This window comes from Coenobita brevimanus, chromosome 86 (assembly GCF_032717465.1).
Source record: "Coenobita brevimanus isolate Jiangsu-jjx chromosome 86, ASM3271746v2, whole genome shotgun sequence".
NCBI classification, from domain to species: Eukaryota; Metazoa; Arthropoda; class Malacostraca; order Decapoda; family Coenobitidae; genus Coenobita; species Coenobita brevimanus.
In genome coordinates, this window is record NC_137039.1 from 6996911 (window position 1) to 7019468 (window position 22558).

Consider the following 22558-nt stretch of genomic DNA (forward strand, 5'->3'; position numbering starts at 1 on the left):
CCAAATACTTATCCAGGCGACCTTTAAAGGTTTGTACTGTATTACAATCTATTACGTTGGAGGGCAGTTTATTCCATATATTTACAACTCTATTGAAGAAGAAATGCTTAGCTTCATGCAACTGGAATCGTTTGCCAATCATTATATGCCCATTGCCTCTAGTGTAGTTCGAGTGATCAACTGTAAAGTATTTATCGACAGCCATGTTATCATGTCCTTTGAATATCTTGAATACTTGAATTAAATCTCCTCATATCCTCCGTTTTGTTAGGGTAAAGAGATACAGGGCTTCCAAACGTTCCTCGTACGGTTTATTTCTCAATCTAGGTATCATCTTTGTCATCCTTCGCTGCACTCTTTCAAGCTTTTCCATATCCTTTTTATAATACGGTGACCAAAACTGAATGCAATACTCCAAGTGCGGGCGTACTAAGGAATTATACAAAGTGAGGACGATATTATCGGATTTATATTCAAATGCTCTGCCTATGAACCCAATCAATTTGTTGGCTTTTTTCACAGCTTCTGTACATTGTTTGCTTGGTTTCAAATCATTTGTTATTAAAACTCCTAAGTCTTTTTCATGGTTTACCCTATCAAGCTGGACATTATTCATGCTGTAACTTGCTCTTACATTTTTACTGCCAATGTTTAACACTTTGCATTTATTAATATTGAAATCCATTTGCCAGACTTGGCCCCAGTTAAACAGTTGATCAAGATCTCTCTGAATTGCCTGTCTTTGCAGTGCTGTATCTGCTCTGTTACCTATTTGAGTATCATCAGCAAACTTTGACAAAGGAAAAAGTATAGAAGGAAAGAGAGATGAGGGAAGGAAGAAGAAGAGAGGAGGAAATGAGGGAGGATAGAAAAGAGAAAGAGAAAGAAGAGAGGGAAGAAGCAGAAAAGAGAGAGGAAGAAGAGGGAAAAGAGCGAGGAGAGGAGGAGGAGAAAGAGGAGGAAAGGAAGCAAGAAAGGTAGAACTGCAGGAAAATGTGGGAGAAGAAGAGAAGAGAGAAGGAGAGACGAGAGAGAAGAGGGTGAAGAGAGAGGAGGGATGAAAGAGAGGAAGGATGAACGAGAGGAGGGTAAAAGAGCATGAAGGAAGAGAAAAGGAGCCAACTTTCTCCCTTCCTTAATTAAGTACCTCATAAGTGCATGTCAAGTGGGTTGGTGGAGGGTTAGTGCCCCTCCCTGTAAAACAAATAACTCAGAGTCAAATGGCCACCCCGTACGGGATTATGGCGTCTGGCAAAAGAAAGAAGAAAGAGAATAAGTGCATCCTTTGTAATATTTTGTACTTTTTCCTTGACCACAAAAAAATTAAAAAGTAAAAATTATGAAAATCTGTAAAGAGGGGTCAAGACCCATAAAGATAAATGAATAAATGCATAAAATAAACATGAAGTGAATCAGTAAGCAGTAAAACGAATAAGCATATAAATTAGTGCATCAATATACGGATGCAAATTATAAAAACGTAAGTATGTTACTGAAAAGCAATTAGACAATAATAATACGGTAATCACACACACACACACACACACACACACACACACACACACACACACACACACACACACACACACACACACACACACACACACACACACAGATTCTAGTATTAAATATAAAATTACTTTGGTTAGTTTATCTCAAGATTACAACTGTGAGCCTTCAGGTCCTCACAGAAGATGGAGTAAACTCTCTCTCTCTCTCTCTCTCTCTCTCTCTCAGTACATCCCTTTGAGCGCAGTGTGTCCCTCGTGAGCCAAGAATGTCCTCCTTCACCCCAGCGAGTCCAGCTGAACCAAAATGAGCCAAGAGTGTCCCCCTTGAGCTCGGAGTCTCCCCCTTGAGCCCAGAATATCCATCTTGAGCACAGGGTATCCATCTTGATCCGAGAGCTCCCCCTCAGTGATCCCAGCCGTAATCCCTGGCCTGAGCCCAGCGCTGATCCTGGACTCACTAGCAACGCGTCGTGGCCCCGAGCGGCGGGTCCGTCGGGAGGCAGGGAACAGGCTGGGATTACCTTGGTTTCCCCCCCCTCTCCTTCCCCCACCCTACCCCCTCCCCTTTCCCCACCATTATGGAACTGGAGGAAAGAATGCAAAACCACAACCCTACACTTTCGCCCGCCTCTAATGCAGTCGCTGGTGGTTTGGAACAACGAATCTCGGCGCTGGAGGACGAGGTACACTCCAAACTCGACACGGTAAATACCAATGCTTCATCCCCTTCCCCCCCAAAGGTTCTGTTGATAGGTGACAATAATCTTTCTGAGATAATATCTTCAGATCTTGACCATAATACTTTCATTAGAACATTAAGGGATGCCAATATTGACATACTGAAGTGTTGGGTGGCTGAAAATTTAAATTGGATCCCTGATACCTGTGTGGTTTGTGGAGGCCTGTTTGATATAATAGAAGGGGCTTCACCTGAAAAGATTTTAGACGATCTCGGAGCTTTGGTGAGTGAGTTGAAGGCGAAAAATGAGAATATGAGTATTTACATATGCCAGCTTGTGCCCACTTTGCACTCCGATACTATGCAGGCCAAAATTGATGACGTCAATAACCAGCTATTGAAATGGTGTGCCACGAATGCTATTTTTACCATTCACACTGATAAAGTTTTCAAACTGGGCACAGGTGAAATTGATGACATGTGCTTTACCATAAAGAAGAAAAATAAGGGGCCTATCTTAAATAGATTTGGGGCTATACGTCTACTGACGACTATAGCCAAGAATTGTCCTGATTTCAAACTATGCTCTAGCTTGGACAGGGATAAATATAACTTTGAACCTTATTATAGGAATAGAATGTTTAGGGTTTCTTATAACAACTACGAAACTGCAAATAAAGACAAATATACTCCTGGAAGAACACAAACTGGTGTTATTACCAGGAATGCTCGTCACCCACTCCACACCCGCTCCCACACTGTAGGTTTCAGGAATAGAAATGACACGAATCACACCCAAACTTTCGTTAACACACACCCTCATGCTGCTGGGTTAGGGATAACGTCGAGGGACAGACGTAACTCGGCACCAACCCACGCTGCCACTACAGGGCCCGGCGGAGGGTCGGGGGATAGGAATAGTTCTGCTCCCACCCACACTTACTCTACAGCTTTAGTGGATGGGTCAGGGGACAGGCACAACTCAACATCCACCCACACTAACACTACAAGAGGTGGAGGAAGATTGGGAGGATTTGTGGGTAGTAATCACCCGACTCAGCATCATTCCAGCACCCATATTTCGGGGTCGGGAGTAGGGAATAGAAAATGTTCACCTTACAACCACACACCTTATGTAATGTCTGAGGTTCGTGAGACATAGTATGATGACACGCAACATGAACGAAACGAAAGGAATTGGTACGCTGCTTCTAGAAATCAGTCTGAGACTGAACTTCCTGATTTCTATAGAAGCAAGAAGGTGGGGTGCTATAACTGTGGAGAATTCAATCATGTGCAGGTAAACTGTAGGTTTGATCACAAACTTCAGTGTGGCAATTGTCAATGTCTGGGACATAAGAGTCGCCTATGTCGGTACTATAGCACATAGGGGGTTGGCGAAGAAGCACTTGCCGATGTAAACACTAAAGGATATTTTTTAACTATTGAACATATTAATGCTCGATCATTACAGTGTAATTTGGATGAAATAATATTGTTATTGAAAGACAGAAATATTGACATCCTATGTGTTAGTGAATCATGGCTTGTTCCCATTACCCCGAGTGATTTTGTTAATATACCAGAGTATAAGATATTACGATGTGACAGTGGCCGTGGAGGTGGCGTATGCATTTATATCAAGGATGTCTTATCAGCCAATGTCATAGAATTAAATGTCCCTAAGCAACCAGGCATTGAAGATGTCTGGGTAACGGTACAGTGTCGCAAATTGCCAGCCATTATTGTCGGATGCATGTACCGACACCCTTAAGCTCCAGCTGCCACTTTTGATTATATACAGGATACATTTAGATCAATTTGTATGCGAAATAAAACATTTTTTGTTCTTGGTGACTTCAATGATAATCAATTTGCTAATGATAACAAACTTAAAAAGATCTTAAAGAATAATAAATTAACTCAGATAATAGATAAACCTACTAGAGTCACACCTACGTCTGCAACATTGCTGGATCTTGTAATCACTAACAAACCTGGTGTCATAAACAGTTATGATGTTATTCCCCAAGTAATTGCAGATCATGATCTTATTAGCATCTCAGTAGATATTAGTAAACCTAAGAGACCGCCCGTTGTTCGAACTTTTCGTCACCTTGGGAACTACCACAAAGACGACTTTTGTCTTAGGCTTCTACAGAGCACAGACGATTTTGATAAGATTTTGAAAACTGATGATGTAAACACACAAGTGAATATTTTTGCTGATACTTTTGTTAATTGTTTAAATGCCTGTGCTCCTTTTGTAACTAAGGAGATTAAAAGACCGTTAGCACCATGGATGAACGATTGTATACGGCAAGCTATGAGCGTTAGAAATGATACTCATAAAAAACTTAAATCTGATCGACATAATATAGCTCTCTGCGAACAATATAAACAAGAAAAGAAGCTTGTTAAAGCTCTCATTACAGAGGGGAAAGCAGACTACTATCGCAGTCGGTTATGTAATAGCAGAGGAAGCACTTCAGCGACGTGGAAAATAATAAGAGAAATTATCCCAAACTGTAAAAGTAACTCGGACGGGTACAACTGTGATAATAAAAATAAAGCTGACGAATTCAATTTTCATTTTGCAAATGTCGGTAAGAAGACGTATGAACGAACACAAGAAGTCCTCCATGGTGAAAACGTGTCAGGTTCTATCAATTCTCCAAATATAATCTCAAGTGAATGTAATCTTTTTAGACCTCATCCTGTAGATACCGATACTATCATTCTAACGATAAAAGGCTTAAATGAGACTCGTTCTGTGGGCTCGGATGGCATTTCACTGAGATTTGTTAAGGACGCACTCTGTGTTATAGCTTTTTACTTAACCTGTATTATCAATACTTCTGTCGCAACAGGCATTTTTCCTACAGCCTGGAAACATGCATTGGTACTTCCTCTCTATAAAAGTGGTGATGTAAATGATATAAGCAATTACAGACCAATCTCACTATTGCCCATTGTCTCTAAAATACTCGAAAAGGTTGTTACCAATCAGCTCATACACTTCTTGGAATCTAACAAATCACTGTCTAATACCCAACATGGATTTCGTCCTAGATTATCCACCGAGACCGCTCTTACTGTCATAACAGATAAAATATATAATAACATGGACTCTAAGCAAGTTACACTGTTAACCTTGTGTGACCTCTCCAAAGCTCTTGATAGTATTAGTCACGACATTCTTTTAAGTAAATGTGCTAAGCTTAATATTGACTGCTTCTGGTTCAAAAGTTACCTAGAAAATAGGACTCAATCTGTCCGCCTGAGCAACACTATATCTGATAAATTGAATGTAGCTTACGGGGTCCCTCAAGGCTCAATCCTTGGTCCTGTCTTGTTTATCATCTATGTTAATGACCTTGCTGAGAGTATAAATGGATGTTCTTTGATGCAATATGCTGATGATACCCAATTTCTCCATGCTGACACTATAAATAATCTCGAGGCTCTTATCTCCAAAACAGAAGGAACCTTACGGATTGCAAAACATTATTTTCTTAGAAATGGACTTATGCTAAATTCAAGAAAAACACAATGTATCTTCATAGGTAATAGACGATTTCTATCACATATTCCTCCTAACACTGTCATAAATTGTTCTGGTGAGCACATTTACCCGAGCACTAGTGTAAAAAATCTAGGTGTCTACATCGACAGATATATGCTTTTTGATGTGCATATTATTGAATTAAATAAGAAAGTCATGGGAACACTTATGTTCATAAATCAAATATGTGAAAACTTTGATAAGTCAACTCGAAATATTGTTGTACAGTCTCTAGCTCTTAGCATAATAAATTACTGTATAGGTATATGGGGTATGACAAATGATACCTTACTTCACCAAGTTCAGAAATTACAAAATTTTGCAGCTAAAATAGCTATCGGGGGAGCAAGAAAGTATGACCATGTAACCCCCATCATAAAGGAATTAAAGTGGTTAAAGATTAAAGAGAAACATATTTTTGACGGATGTACCACTGTTTATATGGCTGTCAATGGTTTTTATCCGGAGTGGTATCTAAAGTTGTCCACTGTCACTGAAAACACAGCCAGTACAACAAGACAGCGAAATAACCTTTTTGTGCCTAGAGCCAGAACAAACTCTGGAGCCAGAGCCATCACCATACTAGCACCCAAACTGTGGAATAATTTACCTACTGATATCACTCATTCCGGAAGCATACATGTTTTCAAATCTAAACTTAGGGAGTTAATTTTAAGTGATTTGTAGTTGATATTATCATGTATCGAATATGACATGACTATTTTTGTCTGTGACTTTGTATACCGATTTGTAAGAATAACCATATTTTATGGAAATAAAGTATTTGAACTTTGAACTTTGAACCACAACCCCCTCTCCTTCCCCCACCCTACCCCCTCCCCTTCCCCCACCACAACCCCCTCTCCTTCCCCCACCCTACCCCCTCCCCTTCCCCCACCACAACCCCCTCTCCTTCCCCCACTCTACCCCCTCCCCTTTCCCCACCACAACCCCCTCTCCTTCCCCCACCCTACCCCCTCCCCTTTCCCCACCACAACCCCCTCTCCTTCCCCCACCCTACCCCCTCCCCTTTCCCCACCACAACCCCCTCTCCTTCCCCCACTCTACCCCCTCCCCTTTCCCCACCACAACCCCCTCTCCTTCCCCCACTCTACCCCCTCCCCTTTCCCCACCACAACCCCCTCTCCTTCCCCCACTCTACCCCCTCCCCGTTCCCCACCACAACCCCCTCTCCTTCCCCCACTCTACCCCTTCCCCTTTCCCCACCACAACCCCCTCTCCTTCCCCCACTCTACCCCCTCCCCGTTCCCCACCACAATCCCCTCTCCTTCCCCCACCCTACCCCCTCCCCGTTCCCCACCACAACCCCCTCTCCTTCCCCCACTCTACCCCCTCCCCTTTCCCCACCACAACCCCCTCTCCTTCCCCACCCTACCCCCTCCCCTTTCCCCACCACAACCCCCTCTCCTTTCCCCACTCTACCCCCTCCCCTTTCCCCACCACAACCCCCTCTCCTTCCTCCATTCAACCCCCTCCCCTTTCCCCACCACAACCCCCTCTCCTTCCTCCACACAACCCCCCTCCCCTTTCCCCACCACAACCCCCTCTCCTTTCTCCACTCAACCCCCTCCCCTTTCCCCACCACAACCCCCTCTCCTTCCTCCACTCTACCCCCTCCCCTTTCCCCACCACAACCCCCTCTCCTTCCTCCACTCAACCCCCCTCCCTCCAAGACTTCATCCTCCACCCCAGTAACCCGTCTCCTTCCCCAACTCTACCCCCTCTCCTTTCCCCACCTCAACCCCCAACACTCCATTCTCCACCTTGGTACCCCTTTCTTCCCCCACTCTACCCCCTCCCCCTTCCCCCACTCAACCCCCCGACTCGATCCTCCACCCCGGTAACCTTCCCTTCCCCCACGCAATCCTCGCCAAGACTCCATCTTTCATCCCTAATCCCCCCTCCCTCTACTTTCCACCACTTCCCCTCTACCTCCCATGGTTTTCCCCCTCCCCTCCCCTCCCTTCCAACTCCTAAGACCCCCCCCAATAACTCCCTTCTCCCCTGATAACTTCCCCTTCCCTATTCCAAGAGTCCCATTCTCCCCCTTCCCTCCCAGACAATCCCCTCTCCACTCTCCCTTGCCTATAATCCCCTTCCCCTCCCCCACCCCCACGATCCCCCATGCTCCCACAATCTCCCTACAGACCCCTTATCCTCCCTGCCATCTTGCCGACATCTTCACCCCTTCTACGACAGTTCCCTCTGACCCGCTGAAGAAAGAGGCAGACAGGAAGAGACAGAGACAAGGAGAGAGATAAAGAAACAATCGCCACCTCCTCCCTGTGCTTCTATATCCCCATCTCTATCCTTTCTTTGTCTCCCTCCATTTCCCGTCTCTCTCCATTCTCCCCACTCCCCCCTTCCCTTTCCCTCTATGCCCTCCACCCCTGATTGTCCTCTGCCTCCCTTCCTCCCTCTCTCTCTCTCTCTCTCTCTCTCTCTCTCTCTCTCTCTCCTGCGTTCCCAGGCCTCCACTCCCCTCTCCCCTCCCTCTGTCAGCTGGATTACTGTCTTTTAGTGTCTCTCTCTCTCTCTCTCTCTCTCTCTCTCTCTCTCTCACTAAACTCTCACGATTCGCTTGTCAAGATAATCCGAGCGACGTCTCATGCAGTTCAGCGTTTTCTCCCTTTCCTCTCTCATCCTCCTCATACATCTCTCTCTCTCTCTCTCCCTCTCTCTCTCTCTCTCGCCACCTAGCTTTGTACATTCCCTTGTTCCATGTGTTCATTTTCCTTGTTTTAATTCATTCCCTTCCTCTAATGATTCTCTTGTCCTTCTCTCATCCATTTCCCATTTAACAATTCCATCCTGATCCATTTCCATTTACTCATCCATCCCCATTTCTTACGCACCCATATACTTATCCATCCCCATTTTTACAGTATGGAGGGATCTCTTTATCGGAAGGAGCTAAAACAATCCTCCATCAAACCCCTTCAATGCTTTATGACAATTAATTCTTGCTCCCACTAGACGCCTTTGCAAACCACTGAATTCTTGAAGGACTCGTACTGAAGAAGCTTTTCCCACATCTCCTGCACTAACCAATATAACTTTCCCTCTTCCTCCCCCCCCCCCAGCCTCTTCCCATTCCTTACATTCCTACCCCCCTTTCATAACATCGCTTCTCCCTCCTCCCCCCCCCCAGCCTCTTCGCATTCCTTTTCCTACCCCCCTTTCATAACATCGCTTCTCCCTCCTCCCCCCTCCCCCACACCATTTCCATTCCTCGGTGTTCTTATTAAGATAATATCATCCCCCCCCTCCTTCCTTCACACTCATATAACACTCCCTCCCCCTCCCAACCACTTTCCCCCTCCCCTATTCTCTCCCTTCCTCCTCTCTTCCCTCTCCTTTCTTATCCTCTCCCTATCTTTCTCGAAATATTCCTTCCCCCATCCTATTCTCTCTCTTCCTCCTTTCTTCTTCCTCCTCTCACTCCTGTCCTCTCCCTATATACCTTTCTTGTAATATTCCTTCCCCGCACCCTATCTTCTGCCTTCTCCCTTCTCCCACCCCTATCCTCTCCTTCTCTCTCTCATACTATTCCTTCCCCTCACCCTATTCTCTCTCTTTCTCCTCTCTTCTCTCTGCATTCATCCTTACCCTATCTTTATCTTTCTCATATTTCTTTCCCATTTCTGCCTCACCTCTCCTTCACTATTTTATATATATATATATATATATATATATATATATATATATATATATATATATATATATATATATATATATATATTGTCCGACACTGGGTGCAGACTTGACAACCCGTTCCCTGAGGCCTAGCAATCTAACTACACGCCACACACCTTCACGTATCACAAGTTAGCCCCTAAAACCCACCATCCATACTGAATACAAGCTACGATTCTCTCTCATTTAGGACTCGTGTTTTGGTACTGGAGGGGATGTTTTAAAAATGTCTCAGTGGCTTGTGTGGAAAACAGTAAAGTAAATTTTTAGAGTAATTCATATTATTTTGGTCCTTCCTGCTCAGCCTGGAATTGAATTCACCCTACATTCTTTAGGACACTAGACCACTTCTCAAACCCTTCCCTTCTTCCCATCCATCTTCATTCACTATATCCACCTTTCAAACCTCTCCCCTTCTTCCCATCCTTCGTCATTCACTTTATATCATCCCTTCCCCTATTTCCCTTCCCCCTTTCTCTCTCCTTCCCACAGTACTCTCTCCCTAACCCCCCCTCCCTTCTTTCATAGCAATCTCGTCACTCCCCTTACCCCGTCTGCCCCCTCCCTCTCACTACCTCCCTCCCCTCCCCCAGTTTTCTCACTAAGCTTATGCTTGCATCCTTTCTCATAACACTCCCTCTCCCTTCCTGCTTCCCTCTCCCCTATCTCTCCCCATCCCCTCTCCCCCACCTCCCCATCTCAACTTCCTTCTCTCCTCTTCCTCCTCCTCCTCTTCTCTTTCCCCCTCCCCATTCCGTGTTTTTATTAAGCTTAATCGTGTGCTAATTAATGCTGTTACGACCCCCCCCCTTCCGCCCGCCACATCTCAACTCCCCCACCACCAACACTACTTCCCCCCCCTCTCTCTCTCTCTCTCTCTCTTTCTTTCTCTCTCTCTCTCTCTCTCTCTCTCTCTCTCTCTCTCAAGGACACCCGCTGCGGACATAACGAGTGCCGACAGGGTGGGGACTATCAAGATTTGTTTTTCCTTCATCGTGGAAAAAATGAATTAGAATTAGGATTAAGATGACGATGATTTTCTATATACCAAGTCTGATCACAGAGTGACAGGGCAGTCCGTTCCCTGAGGCCCGGCAGTCCTCCTAAACACCGGCAAATGGGGTCACTCACTGGGTTACTCACTCCTGCACGTAGCATTTTGATACTAAAGGCTGCATTTCATATCGCTCTAGAAATTTCTTGACACCTCTTTCTCAGCCATTTAAATTCTTTTCAGATCTTTTTATCGTCTTGTACACACAGTAAAAAAGGATAAAGCAGCATTACAACTCGCGTAATCCAAACTGAAACACCAAACGAAAGACCTGATAAATGGTCCATATGCGATGCAACATTTAAATAAACATACCTTTGCTATATTCAGTCATTCTTCAATGCATTCTTCTGCAGTAGCTCTGGCATCTCCCACACATTAACATTTACCTTTACCTTGTCCCTACTGATACCACTGTAATGTTCAGCATGAACCTACCGCACCCCCCTACAACGATACATATCTTTTTACTATGTGCTCGTGGCGCGAACGAGAAGCCTGCGCGTGGTAGCGCTGTGTGCCCTGACTGGTGTGAAGCAACTGCAACATCCAACTAGGGACCCAGCCTCCTCGTAATTCCCTGTACCTCGCCATCGGAAAGGACACTTGTCCGCCCTTGGCAAGGAGCTGTCTACCACAAGGTGGAGCCAGTTCCCTGCATGATTTATATATTGTACTACAGCATACCTACAGGAAGGCCCCACAGAAGTAGTTGCTTACTCGTCGTTGACGAGTCTGCTTGGCCAGACAAACCTGGATTATGCAGCACCAACAAGAGTGTGAAAGTTACTGAAGAAAACTATGTCGATGTGAAAATTTACATAATTACCATAAGTGAAAACGAAGGTTCAACACGCATGAAAAAAACGGCCACTTAAAAGGGTGTTAAGAAGTCTCCTGTACCCCTAAGAATACAGCTCTGTTACCAAACCTTCCACACAGCTATGGCACGCTAGAACTACTGTGACTGTTATTAGCAGAGGTGATATAGTCTGACAGGGTTGCAAATGACACTGTTAGACTGAGGTGTGGAAACAGCCGTAGTGTAATGGAAAGGGTAGACCAGCAAGTGCTAACGCGGTACGGCCATAAGGAGTGGCTGGGCGAGGAAAGACTGACAAAGATGTACAGATTAGAAGTTGGGGGAATGAGAGGAAGGTGGAGCCCAAGGAGAAGGTGGATGGATGCTGTGAACGATATCAAATGGGAAGGAGGAGGTGAGAGGTGTGTATGGAACAGAGAAAACTGAAAGTAGCTGTGTATGAGAGATCAAACACCGACACAGACCTACAACAGTAAAGAAATGAGGCGACCGGGGTAAACCGTAAATCAGCGAGGCGTAGTTGTGGATTGAAGGAAGGCGACCGGGGTAAACCGCAAATCAGCGAGGCGTAGTTGTGGATTGAAGGAAGGCGACCGGGGTAAAACGTAAATCAGCGAGGTGTGGTTGTGGATTGAAGTAAGGCGACCGGGGTAAACCGTAAATCAGCGAGGCGTGGTTGTGGATTATTAATAACTATTTTGTGTACATCATTAAATAAGGCAGCTGAGAAATTGAATGTGAATGAAGCTGCTGCCTCCTATCCTTAGCAACCACCCTGCTGAAAAAAAAAAAAAAAGAAGGAAAAACGAATAAGAAAAGAGAGAGAAAAAAGAAAAAATAAGACATCAGTTGGTCTTCTGGACGAACAGTGATGACTTAAAACAAAAATCAAAATCCCAACTTGCTCCTTGTCCTGGCTGGGATCAATTCGGTGATTTTACTATCAGCACTTCATCACCTCCCCTGCGTAAACAACATGAGCCAGGCGAGAGGGAAGGGAGGATGAAGCAGGGGAGAGGAGAGGGAAGGGAAGGGGAAGGGATGGGATGGTATAGGATGGGATGGGATGGGATGGGATGGGATAGGATAGGATAGGACGGGACGGCACGGGATGGGAGGGGAGGGGAGGGGAGAGAAGGGGAGGGGAGGGGAGGGGATGGGAGGGAGGATTAGATGGGGGGAGGAAGGGGAAGAGAGGGGATGGGAGGGAAAGAGAGGGGAGGGGAGAGGAATAAGTGATCGAGGACTATGAACAAAACATAAGTCGGGGATGAGGAGGGACGTTTGGGAACTATATAGGAACAGAATGTCAGCCGTAGAGACTGGGTTTCCACTGTACTTCGTCAGCTGTAAATTTTCTTCAGACGGAACAGGGAAGATAGTTATTTCTCTCTCTCTCTCTCTCTCTCTCTCTCTCTCTCTCTCTCTCTCTCTCTCTCCCTACCTACCTACCTACCTACCTACATACCTACAAGGGATTGGATCATGTTGCAGTCTTATCAATTTGTGTAGCCGAATTATGCAGATTTTTTTTTTTTTTTAGGTATGTAAGTTGAGAAAATGAGTATTGAAGGAGAGCTTATGCATGTGTGTATGAACTGAGATGGACAGGGGAACGGAGGAGGACTGAAGGGAATTTTTGCAAGTGTTTATAAGGATTGATATCTGGTCGACAGGACGGAATGCATTATCAGGGAGTAGGATTGTTGCTGGATTGTAAGGCAAATAAGGCTTTATGTGAGTGGGATCCTATAGATGAGCGATTGCTATACGCACGGTTTAAATCAAATCATGGCAACATCAGTCTGTTTGTGTGTTATGCACCTACTAATGATGCACTTGATGAAAGGAAAGACACATTTTATGAAAAGTTGCAAGAAGGAGTAGGAAGGGTACCTAGACATGATGTTTTGATCTGCGTTGGAGACTTTAATGCAGTAATGGGCTGTTCAAATGAGGGATTTGAAGCATGTATGGGTAAGATGGGAGTTGGTAGTAGGATGAGTGAAAACGGAGTGAGGTTTGGAAGCTTCTGTCTAGCAAATGACTTAGTCATCGGGGGCACACTCTTTCAGCATTGCAATATACACAAGACAACTTGGATGTCGCCGTGTGGAAAATATAAAAATCAGATTGATCACATCGCTATCAGTAGGAGGCATAGAAGTTCTCTGCTAGATGTTCATGTTAAACGGGGAGCGGATATTGGTAGTGACCATCAACTCAGCATTGCAAAAATAAGGTTTAAACTTAAAAATCAAAAGAAGGAAAAATCTGGTGTTGGTAGATACGATATTGTTAAGCTTAGAAGGGAAGGAGAAGAAAAGGAAGAATTCAGATTAGAATGCAGAAATAGGTTTTTGGTGTTGGAAACGTTGGAAGAGGGGGAGAGAAGTGTAGATGAGATGTGGGAGGATGTGAACAAAGTTTTGCATGAGACTGCTGAATGTACGAGTGGAAGGAGACATAGATTCAGGAGAAAGAAATGGATATCAGAGGAAACGTGGGATATGATAAAAAAGAGAGGTGAGGCTAAATTGAGGAGTGAGATGCAATGCGTTGATGAACGAGAGATTGAATTAGCAAGAGCTGCGTACTGGAGTTTGAATTCAGAAGTAAGAAGGTTAGCTAGGAGAGATAAAAGAAGATGTGTGGATGAAAAGGTTGCAGAGACTGAAATCCTAATAAACAAAAATGATGGACAGAGTCAAAGAATAGCATATGAATCGATTAGAGAACTGAGTGGTAATGCAGGTAAACGCAAGGAAATACCAATTAGAGACAGGGAAGGAAATTTATTGACCAAAGATGGAGATATTAAAAATAGATGGAAAGAGCATTTTGAGACAGTTCTTAATAGACCAATACCACCAGAAGAGGATATACCGTCTGCTCAGGAAGATTTAAATATAGAAACAGGAGAGTTGAGGCTTGCAGAAGTGGAGAAAGCAGTAAAACAGTTAAAGAATAATAAGGCACCAGGGGAGGATGGTTTATTTCCGGAAATGTTTAAAGTGGAGGGGGACAGATTAATAATGATCTTGACCAAGCTATTCAATAAGATATGGGTGACGGGGTTACTACCATCAGTTTGGAAGAATGGTGTAATTGTTAAAGTTCCGAAGAAGGAGACCTGAGTGAATGTGGTAATTGGAGGGGAATCTCTTTGTCACCGATAGCTTTGAAAGTTTTCAGTAGAGTGTTGTTAAATAGGTTGGAGCCGGTGGTTGAGGGTATTCTGAGGGATGAACAGGCTGGTTTTAGAAAGGGACGTGGTTGCAATGATCAGATCTTTATAGTTAGGCATTTGATGCAGCAAGTTAATGAAATGAGAGTACCGTTAAGTCTTTGTTTTGTTGATTTTGAAAAGGCTTTTGATAGTGTTTCGAGAGAGTCTATGGGGAAGATCATGAGACATTATGGAATACCAGAGGAGTTTGTGAGGGTCATTATGAACATGCATGAGGACACATTTTGTAAAGTGATGGTTGATGGTTGTTTGAGTGATTCGTTTGAAGTCAAGTCCGGAGTAATTCAAGGTGGTGTTCTATCGCCTTTACTATTTATATTGGTCATTGATTACATTATGAAACGCATTGGAACAGAAACCGGTGCTGGTATACTTTGGGGTGAGAACAGGAAACTTTTGGATTTAGATTATGCAGATGATATAGTTTTGATTTGTGATGGGCCAGAAGAGATGCAGAGAGTGTTGGACTGTTTGGTGAGTGAAGGTCGCAAGGTGGGTTTGGTTATTAATTGTGGAAAAACTGAAATAATCAATATGAATATGGAAAATGCGCAGGAATGTGTAATTGGAGGTATGGTTGTAAAGCAAGTTGATAGGTTTAAATATTTAGGTACTTATTTAGCCAAGGATGGTTCTTTGAACTTTGAATTCGAGGAAAGGTTAAAGAAGGCTAATCAGGCAATGGGAATGCTTAAAAATATTTGGAATAATAACAATTTCTCTGTGCATACAAAAATCAAACTTTATAAGGTAATGGTTAGGAGTATCTTAATTTATGGACACGAGTCTTGGTACAGCACAGTGACTATGGAAAATAAATTCTTGGTGTTTGAAAATAAAGCACTTAGAAGAATATTAGGAGTTAAGTGGTGGGAAAGGATACCAAATAGTAGAATTAGAGAAATAACGGGAGTGCAGCCGATCGATGAATATGTTAGATTCTCACGATGGAAGTGGCTAGGACATGTGTATAGGAGACAGGGATTAGTACGAGGTACACCAGGGTGGGTGGCACCTGGTAGGAGAGGTAGAGGAAGGCCAAAAGAGACGTGGGTGAGGACAATGAGACGGGAAGCTGGAGATGAGTGTTGGGGAGATCTTGAGGAGTTAGCACAAGATAGGATGTGGTGGTATGAGTTCATCGAGGCCCTATGCATCCCCGAGGGTGCCACAGGAAATGATTGATTGATTGATTGTTTATAAGGATGGTGAGGTCCAGATACTGTAATATAGAAGGGGGAGAGGATAGGGGAAATAGGTGTGGCTGAGGAATGGATAGATTTTTAGCATGGATGAATAGGGAGTGTATCTTTGTATAGGACAGGCTTTTCTTCCCGGCTAAATTAATGCGTCTGGCTGCAACACTAATAAAATGCCCAGATGACATCCTACCTTCTGAAGGGTTATGCAGAACAGAGAGTGTGAAGAGATACTGAAGAATTAATAAGGCAGTGGGAGAGGCAAAGAAGGCATATTATGGAAAGAGAAGATTGTGTGAAAGAGGGAAGGACGGTAAGAGGTATTACGAATAGAGGGAGGAGAGTGAAGGGCAAAGAAGAGGGAAGAGGAAGGAGGAAGGGGGAAGGGGAAAGTTGAGAGAAAAGGAGGAAAAATAGGGAGGAGAGGGTGTAGGGGCAAGGAGTTGTTCTCAAGAACTGTGCTTCTGTGCTTGCACCCTGCCTAGGCAAACTCTTTCGCCTTTGTCTATCAACATGTACCTTTCCTTCTTGCTGGAAGTTTGCTCTCATTAAGCCAGTCCCAAAGAAGGGCGACCATTCCCAACCCTCTAACTATCGTCCAATTGCTTTAACCTCCTGTATCTCAAAATTTTCGAGTCAATTCTTAATAGAAAAATTTTGGAATCTTTCCTAACACAACCTTCTTTCTGATTGTCAGTATGGGTTCTGTCAGGGACTCCACTGGCAATCTTCTCACCTACCTTTCAGACTCCTGGTCATCCTCCTTTCGGGACTTTGGCAAAAGCTTTGCCATTGCACTTGACATCTCAAAGGCTTTCGATCGAGTCTGGCATAAATCTTTAATTTCCAAACTGCCCTCTTACGGTTTCTATCCTTCTATCTGTGCCTTCATCTCTAGCTTCCTTTCTGGTCGTTCTATAGCCGCTGTTGTAGACGGCCATCGTTCTTCTCCTAGATCTATTAACAGTGGTGTTCCTCAGGGCTCTGTCCTATCACCAACTCTCTTCCTTTTATTAATCAATAACCTTCTAAGCTGAACATCTAACCCTATCCACTCGTACACTGATGAGTCCACTCTTCACCTTTCCATTCGGTTTCTGCAACGTCCATCTCATCATTTACTTCAACAAACAAGGGATGAGGCTATGGCACACCTAATGTATGACTTGGCTCGTATCTCTGACTGGGGTAAAAATAATCTGGTTGTTTTTAATGCATAAAAGACTCAGTTTTTACACCTATCAACTTGACAAAATCTTCCACAGGTATACCCACTAACATTAAACAATACTCACCTTAATCCTGCATCATCCTTGAACATCCTTGGGGTTTCATTTACTCGGGACTTATCTTAGGAAGATCATATTACATCTCTTGTAAAATCTGCTTCCAAGAGATTGGGTGTGCTAAGCCGACTCCGTTCCTTCTTTACCCTTGCACAATTGTTGATTCTATGCAGAGGTTATATCTGCCCTTGTGTGGAGTACAACTCTCATGTGTGGGGAGGCTCCCCACATACAGCTCTTCTCAATGGGGTGGAGTCAAAGGCGTTTAATCTCATTAACTCTCCTCCTCTTACTGACTCCCTTCATCCTCTGTCTCTTCACCGCAGTGTTGCATCTTTGGCTCTTTTCTATCGCTACTTCAATGGTTACTGCTCCTCTGAACTGTCTGCATGCATTTGTCCACCTCTATGACGGGCGCGTAGCACCTGTCTAGTATCAAACTCTCATCGCTTTTCTGTCCAACTCTGTAATGCAAGAGCTAACCGTTACACCCAGTCCTTCATTTATGCAACAGGTCAACTCTGGAACTGTCTCCCCCTGTCTGTATTTCCTGCTTCCTATGATCTCCAGTCTTTCAAACGCAGTGTGTCCAGGCATCCTGAAATGATCGGATATTGAATTTGTCTCTCTTGTATTTTGTTTTTCTCTTGGAAGGAACAGTAATAGCGGGCCCACGGCCTTTGGTTCCTTCTTCCTCGCATAAAATAAATATATATATACTGTATATATATATATATATATATATATATATATATATATATATATATATATGAGGAGGGGAAGACTGGGGATAGGGGGAAGAGGATGGGAGAAAGAGTGTGGAGGGGTTGGTGGGATGGAAGGTACAGGTAGGACGGTTACATTCTGTCCATAGTTCACAGTCGTCTAGCATCTCACCTCCATCCTCCCTCACGCCCTGGCTCACGTTCTGTCCATAGTCTCAGATACTCTCATTCCCTGTAACTTATGTTCTGTTCAAAATGTTATGACTACACCTTTCCACTTCACTCCGACTCCCATCTGCCTGTTGCGGCACATTTTTTTCCCTTTCCCCACTGCGCTCACGTTCTCTAGGTAGCACTCGATCAATCACATTCCATCTTTAATCCCATGGCTGACATTCTGTTCCATAGTGGGTGTTTCACATGGTTCGACTTTCCCACTATGTATTCATCAAATTTTGGGAAGATTCTCTGGCTGGTAGTATTAAACAACCTCTTCCCCTTCTCGCGAAGCATCTTCGTGAAGAGGCTCTTCCCAGTTTGGTACCTTTAAACCCCGGCCGAACAGCCTCTTCCCAGAAGGAGACTATGGAAGGGTTGGTATGCTGCGGGGATGCTCTCTGGGAGAGAAATCGTGAGATTGGTACGCCGGAGGAGCGCGTGTTTACCGTCGTCTCTTTTATGTTTACTCTCTCGTGTGATATATTGCAAAAATAATATGCTAAATCTGATAAACAACGTCTCTGAATCAGTCAAATGGTAGGAAATAGTTTTAATACTTGATACTTTAATACTTGAGAGGGGGTCCAGTGGTGGTTAGGATTACTGCAACTAGAATTTAGTGGTTTTGTTTGATGGTTCAGTTAGGTTAGAAATAGGTTAGTTTAGACCAGGTCAGGTTCCTAATAGACTTGTACATCTTTCCACTTTTCATTACTGTCTTCAGAAGGTAAGCACGTGGTATAATTTAAGGCAGTGATTAGAATTACAGCAGTTAGAATTTAGCGGCAACTTCTGTAATCCTAACCACGGTTAGGATTACGGCAGCTAGAATTAAGTTGTTTGGTTTGGTGCTTCAGTTATGTTAGAAATAGGTTAGGTTAGGTCAGGTCAGGTCAGTTTTAGTTAGGTTAGGTTAATACTGCTACAGTTTAGCTTCAACCGCTAGAATTTAGCGGTCATGTTTGGTTTTTCTGCTATGTTAGAAATATGTTAGGTTAGGTTAATTAGGTTAAGTTATGGCTACCGTAAAAAGGAAATGATTAGGATTATGGCAACTAGAATTTAGCGGCGATGGCAGTAATCTAACCACGGCCTTAACCCGCCCCATCCCAACGTTTCCTGGGCAGTGGTACGCCCCAGTCCCGACATTTTTGGACCTTTTTTTTTTTTGGCTCAAACATCCGCTTTTGGTGAGAAACATCGAAAATTCATAGAGAAATCGCTCACCTGAGGTTTAAAATACTCGATCCAGGTACGAGTACCTCCTTACCTGACTGGGTTTTCTAACAGGCTGGCACCAAAGAAAACGAGTTCTATGGGAGGGTAACTATTTCACACCACTCATAAACAGTATTTATTTACTTGGTACGAATTTATGTGTAGTACAAGAGTATATTGGTTTTCAAACAGTATTATAGGCATTATAAGCATTGTTTCACTCACTAACTCATCACCATTCATGACCTTTTTTTGCCACATTACCTGATCATCATTTCTGACTGTTTCTTTCTTTAATGCTATGTAAATTTTGTCCTCCACATTGTCATCGATTGGGGAATCACTCTGGCCCTGAATGTCTTTATTGGCCAGTTCACTGGTAACAGGTGAATTGCCGAGACAATGGCGTGCAGGGGGAGGGGAGAGGTTATGCGGTGTAAGGCATTGTCCCTGCTTGGCATCTTGTAGAGGAATAGAGGAAGGTGTCCCGTGTATACGTGCCAAAAATCACTCGTGAAATCACTCGCAAAAATTGAAAATTGTGCAAATTAGGGACCTTGCAATGTTGCCGCGTTAATTTACGTCTCCGGGATGTGAGTGCACATCATGTGAGGACGTGAATTCAAGTCTCTGGGATGGGGCGGGTTAAATATACCACGTGCTTACCTTTCTGAAGACAGTAGTGAAAAGTGGAATGGTTTACAAGTCTGTTACATAAAGTGCTCTCGGAAGTAAGCTGTGAAGTTGCCTGGATCACCACTGTATGAGACACAGGTAACATGGGAATGATAGAAGTCGATGACTGGGCTGTGCGTATGTAGCAGTCACTGAGCTCTACTGTATAGTGGCAGCAGTAGTTTGATCGTAAATGGGTAGCACCAGCCTCCTAAAAATCTATAAATAAAGATAGTATTACACACACAAAAATGATAACAAACATTTTAAAAAACTGCAAATGGATTTCGTGAATGTAAAGGTACTAACTACTCTTCTCGCGATCATCCCAGGCGGGATAAGCCCCGCCTTCCTGATGACGTCACAGCCAGCTTCAGCCAATCATGTCGTTTCCCGCGCGAGCAGAGCGAAGGAGCCTTCAGATGTGACACAACAATACATTGTATTACAACTTTCAAATTATATTGATTTATATTTACTTTCCTCAATCATCTCTTGATATCAACTACAACGATTTGTAATAACTATATAGGACTGGTATACTTGACCGCTTACAGGTGATCGGAATTACTGATTTAGAGTCGGAGATTATAATGACTTATATTTTTAATTTCTCGGTACTTCCCTCGTCAAGTAGTGCCTGTCAGTTTTATTGAAAAAATATTGGTATTTATAATCAATAAATCTACTATGAAGGCTTAATGATAAAAGGAAGAGCCAAAATTTATGCCCACATTTGGAGATAGCAAATATTTAGCCTGACATATCCAATGTATGTTCGGCGGGAAGTTTAACCAGATGTCCGTTGCACCTGTCACTGGCTGTCAAACTCAGAGACACATTAGCGCACGGAGATGGCAGATGCGCAAGCTCCCAAGACACCCTCTAGGCCTCCCAGGCTTGGTAGCCAAGCTAGAAATATTATACTGAATGTCTTTAAGTACTTCCAAATGCATGAAAATTACGACCACATTGCAGAAGTTGAGAAGAAGACAGCAGAAGCTACACAAGTCAGCTGCCGTTCTGTCAGCCGAATCAGACGTCAGGGAAGGTTACGTGAAACGGGAGTAATTTCATCACCAATATATCAGAAAAGAGTTTGCCCTGTATTTGATGCCGTGGATGACTTTGCCAGAGATGTGATTAGAAGAGAAATCTTGGCCTTTTACGAAAGAGGTGAGCTACCAACCATGGAACTTCTACACGAAAAAGTGAAGGAGCCACCAGTTTCATTTGCTGGAGGACAAACTTCTCTAAGGATACTCGTCAAAGATCTTGGATTTAGGTATAAGAAGCACAACAGCAGCAGAGCTTTACTCATGGAAAGAGATGACATCGTTGCTGAAAGAAACAAGTACCTTAGAGAAATAGAAAGGAACAGAAGAAGTGACCAGCCAAGACCTGAAATTTTTGTGGATGAAACCTGGGTAAATCAAAATGCGAGCGTTGAACGATGCTGGACAACCAAGGCTGGTGTAGTTGGACCCAGACTTAAAAGTGGCAAAGGAGCACGTTTCATTATTGTCCATGCAGGAGGAGCTGATGGCTTTGTCCCTGGTGCACTTCTGATGTTCAGGTCAAAGCATGGGAATAAAGGAGACTATCATGATTCTATGAACCATGACACATTTAAAGACTGGTTCCTCCATCAACTGCTTCCTAATATTCCATCTAAATCACTAATAGTGATGGACAATGCCCCTTACCATTCAAAGCAACTTAACAAAGCACCCACAAGTCAGACACGGAAGCCCGAAATAATCAAGTGGCTACAAGAAAATTCCATCGAACATGATCCCACTCACTCAAGACCTGAACTGCTACAGATAGTAAAGATACACAAGAAAAGATTTCAGCAATATGAAATTGATGAGCTCGCTTCTGCAGCAGGACACAGAATTTTGAGGTTGCCACCGTATTACTGCCAGTTCAACCCAATTGAATTAATCTGGGCTCAAATAAAAGATAAAATCAGTAAGCGGAACTCCAACAGTAATCAAAATATGAAAAATGTTGAGAATATAACCAGGCAAGCCACTGAAGAGGTAACGAAGGAAAATTGGGAAAAATGCATTGATCATATACATAAAATTGAAGGAGATTATCGAAAAAAAGATGTTGCTTATGAGCACCTATATGAATCATTCACAGTTGATTTACTATCATCTGATGAAAGTAGTGCCGAAAGTGATGAAGATTAAGACCAGATTACATCCATGGCAGTGTATATAGTTTTGATGTAAAAAAAAAATAATAAAATGGGGTGTAAACGTGGCCCGCCTCCTCGCGGTGCACCCTGGGCAACGTCAAGCAATGACGGCAAAATGGGCCATAACTCACACTGGGGAAGGGGGGGGGGGATTTTAATTTCATCAAGCGCACATTGTGCAGAAAAGCAGAATGTTAGTTCCACAAGTATGTGTTGATATTTAAGAATTCAACGTGAAGATTACAGGATGCACGTAAGGCCATACAATGTGTTATACTAAACGCACAATAATATAACAACCAACACAGAAAGGACATGGAAAAATAATTGGGTACAACATCGAATGTAAATTATCATGAAACTGTAGCATCAAGAAATTATGTATGGATGAGAACGTGTGTGTGTGTGTGTGTGTGTGTGTGTGTGTG

At 43.5% G+C, this 22558-nt stretch overlaps 1 protein-coding gene across 1 annotated transcript; it reads left to right on the plus strand.

The window, feature by feature from the left end:
• The first annotated feature begins 20775 nt into the window (after positions 1–20775).
• LOC145410559 (uncharacterized) lies at positions 20776–22122 on the plus strand. The gene has a single exon (XM_080280677.1). The coding sequence runs from the start codon at positions 20776–20778 to the stop codon at positions 22120–22122; it is 1347 nt and encodes a 448-aa protein (XP_080136803.1).
• Positions 22123–22558: the final 436 nt, after the last annotated feature.

Coding starts and splice junctions, on each gene's coding strand:
- LOC145410559 (XM_080280677.1), top strand. CDS start 20,776: ATGGCAGATGCGCAAGCTCCCAAGACACCCTCTAGGCCTCCCAGGCTT.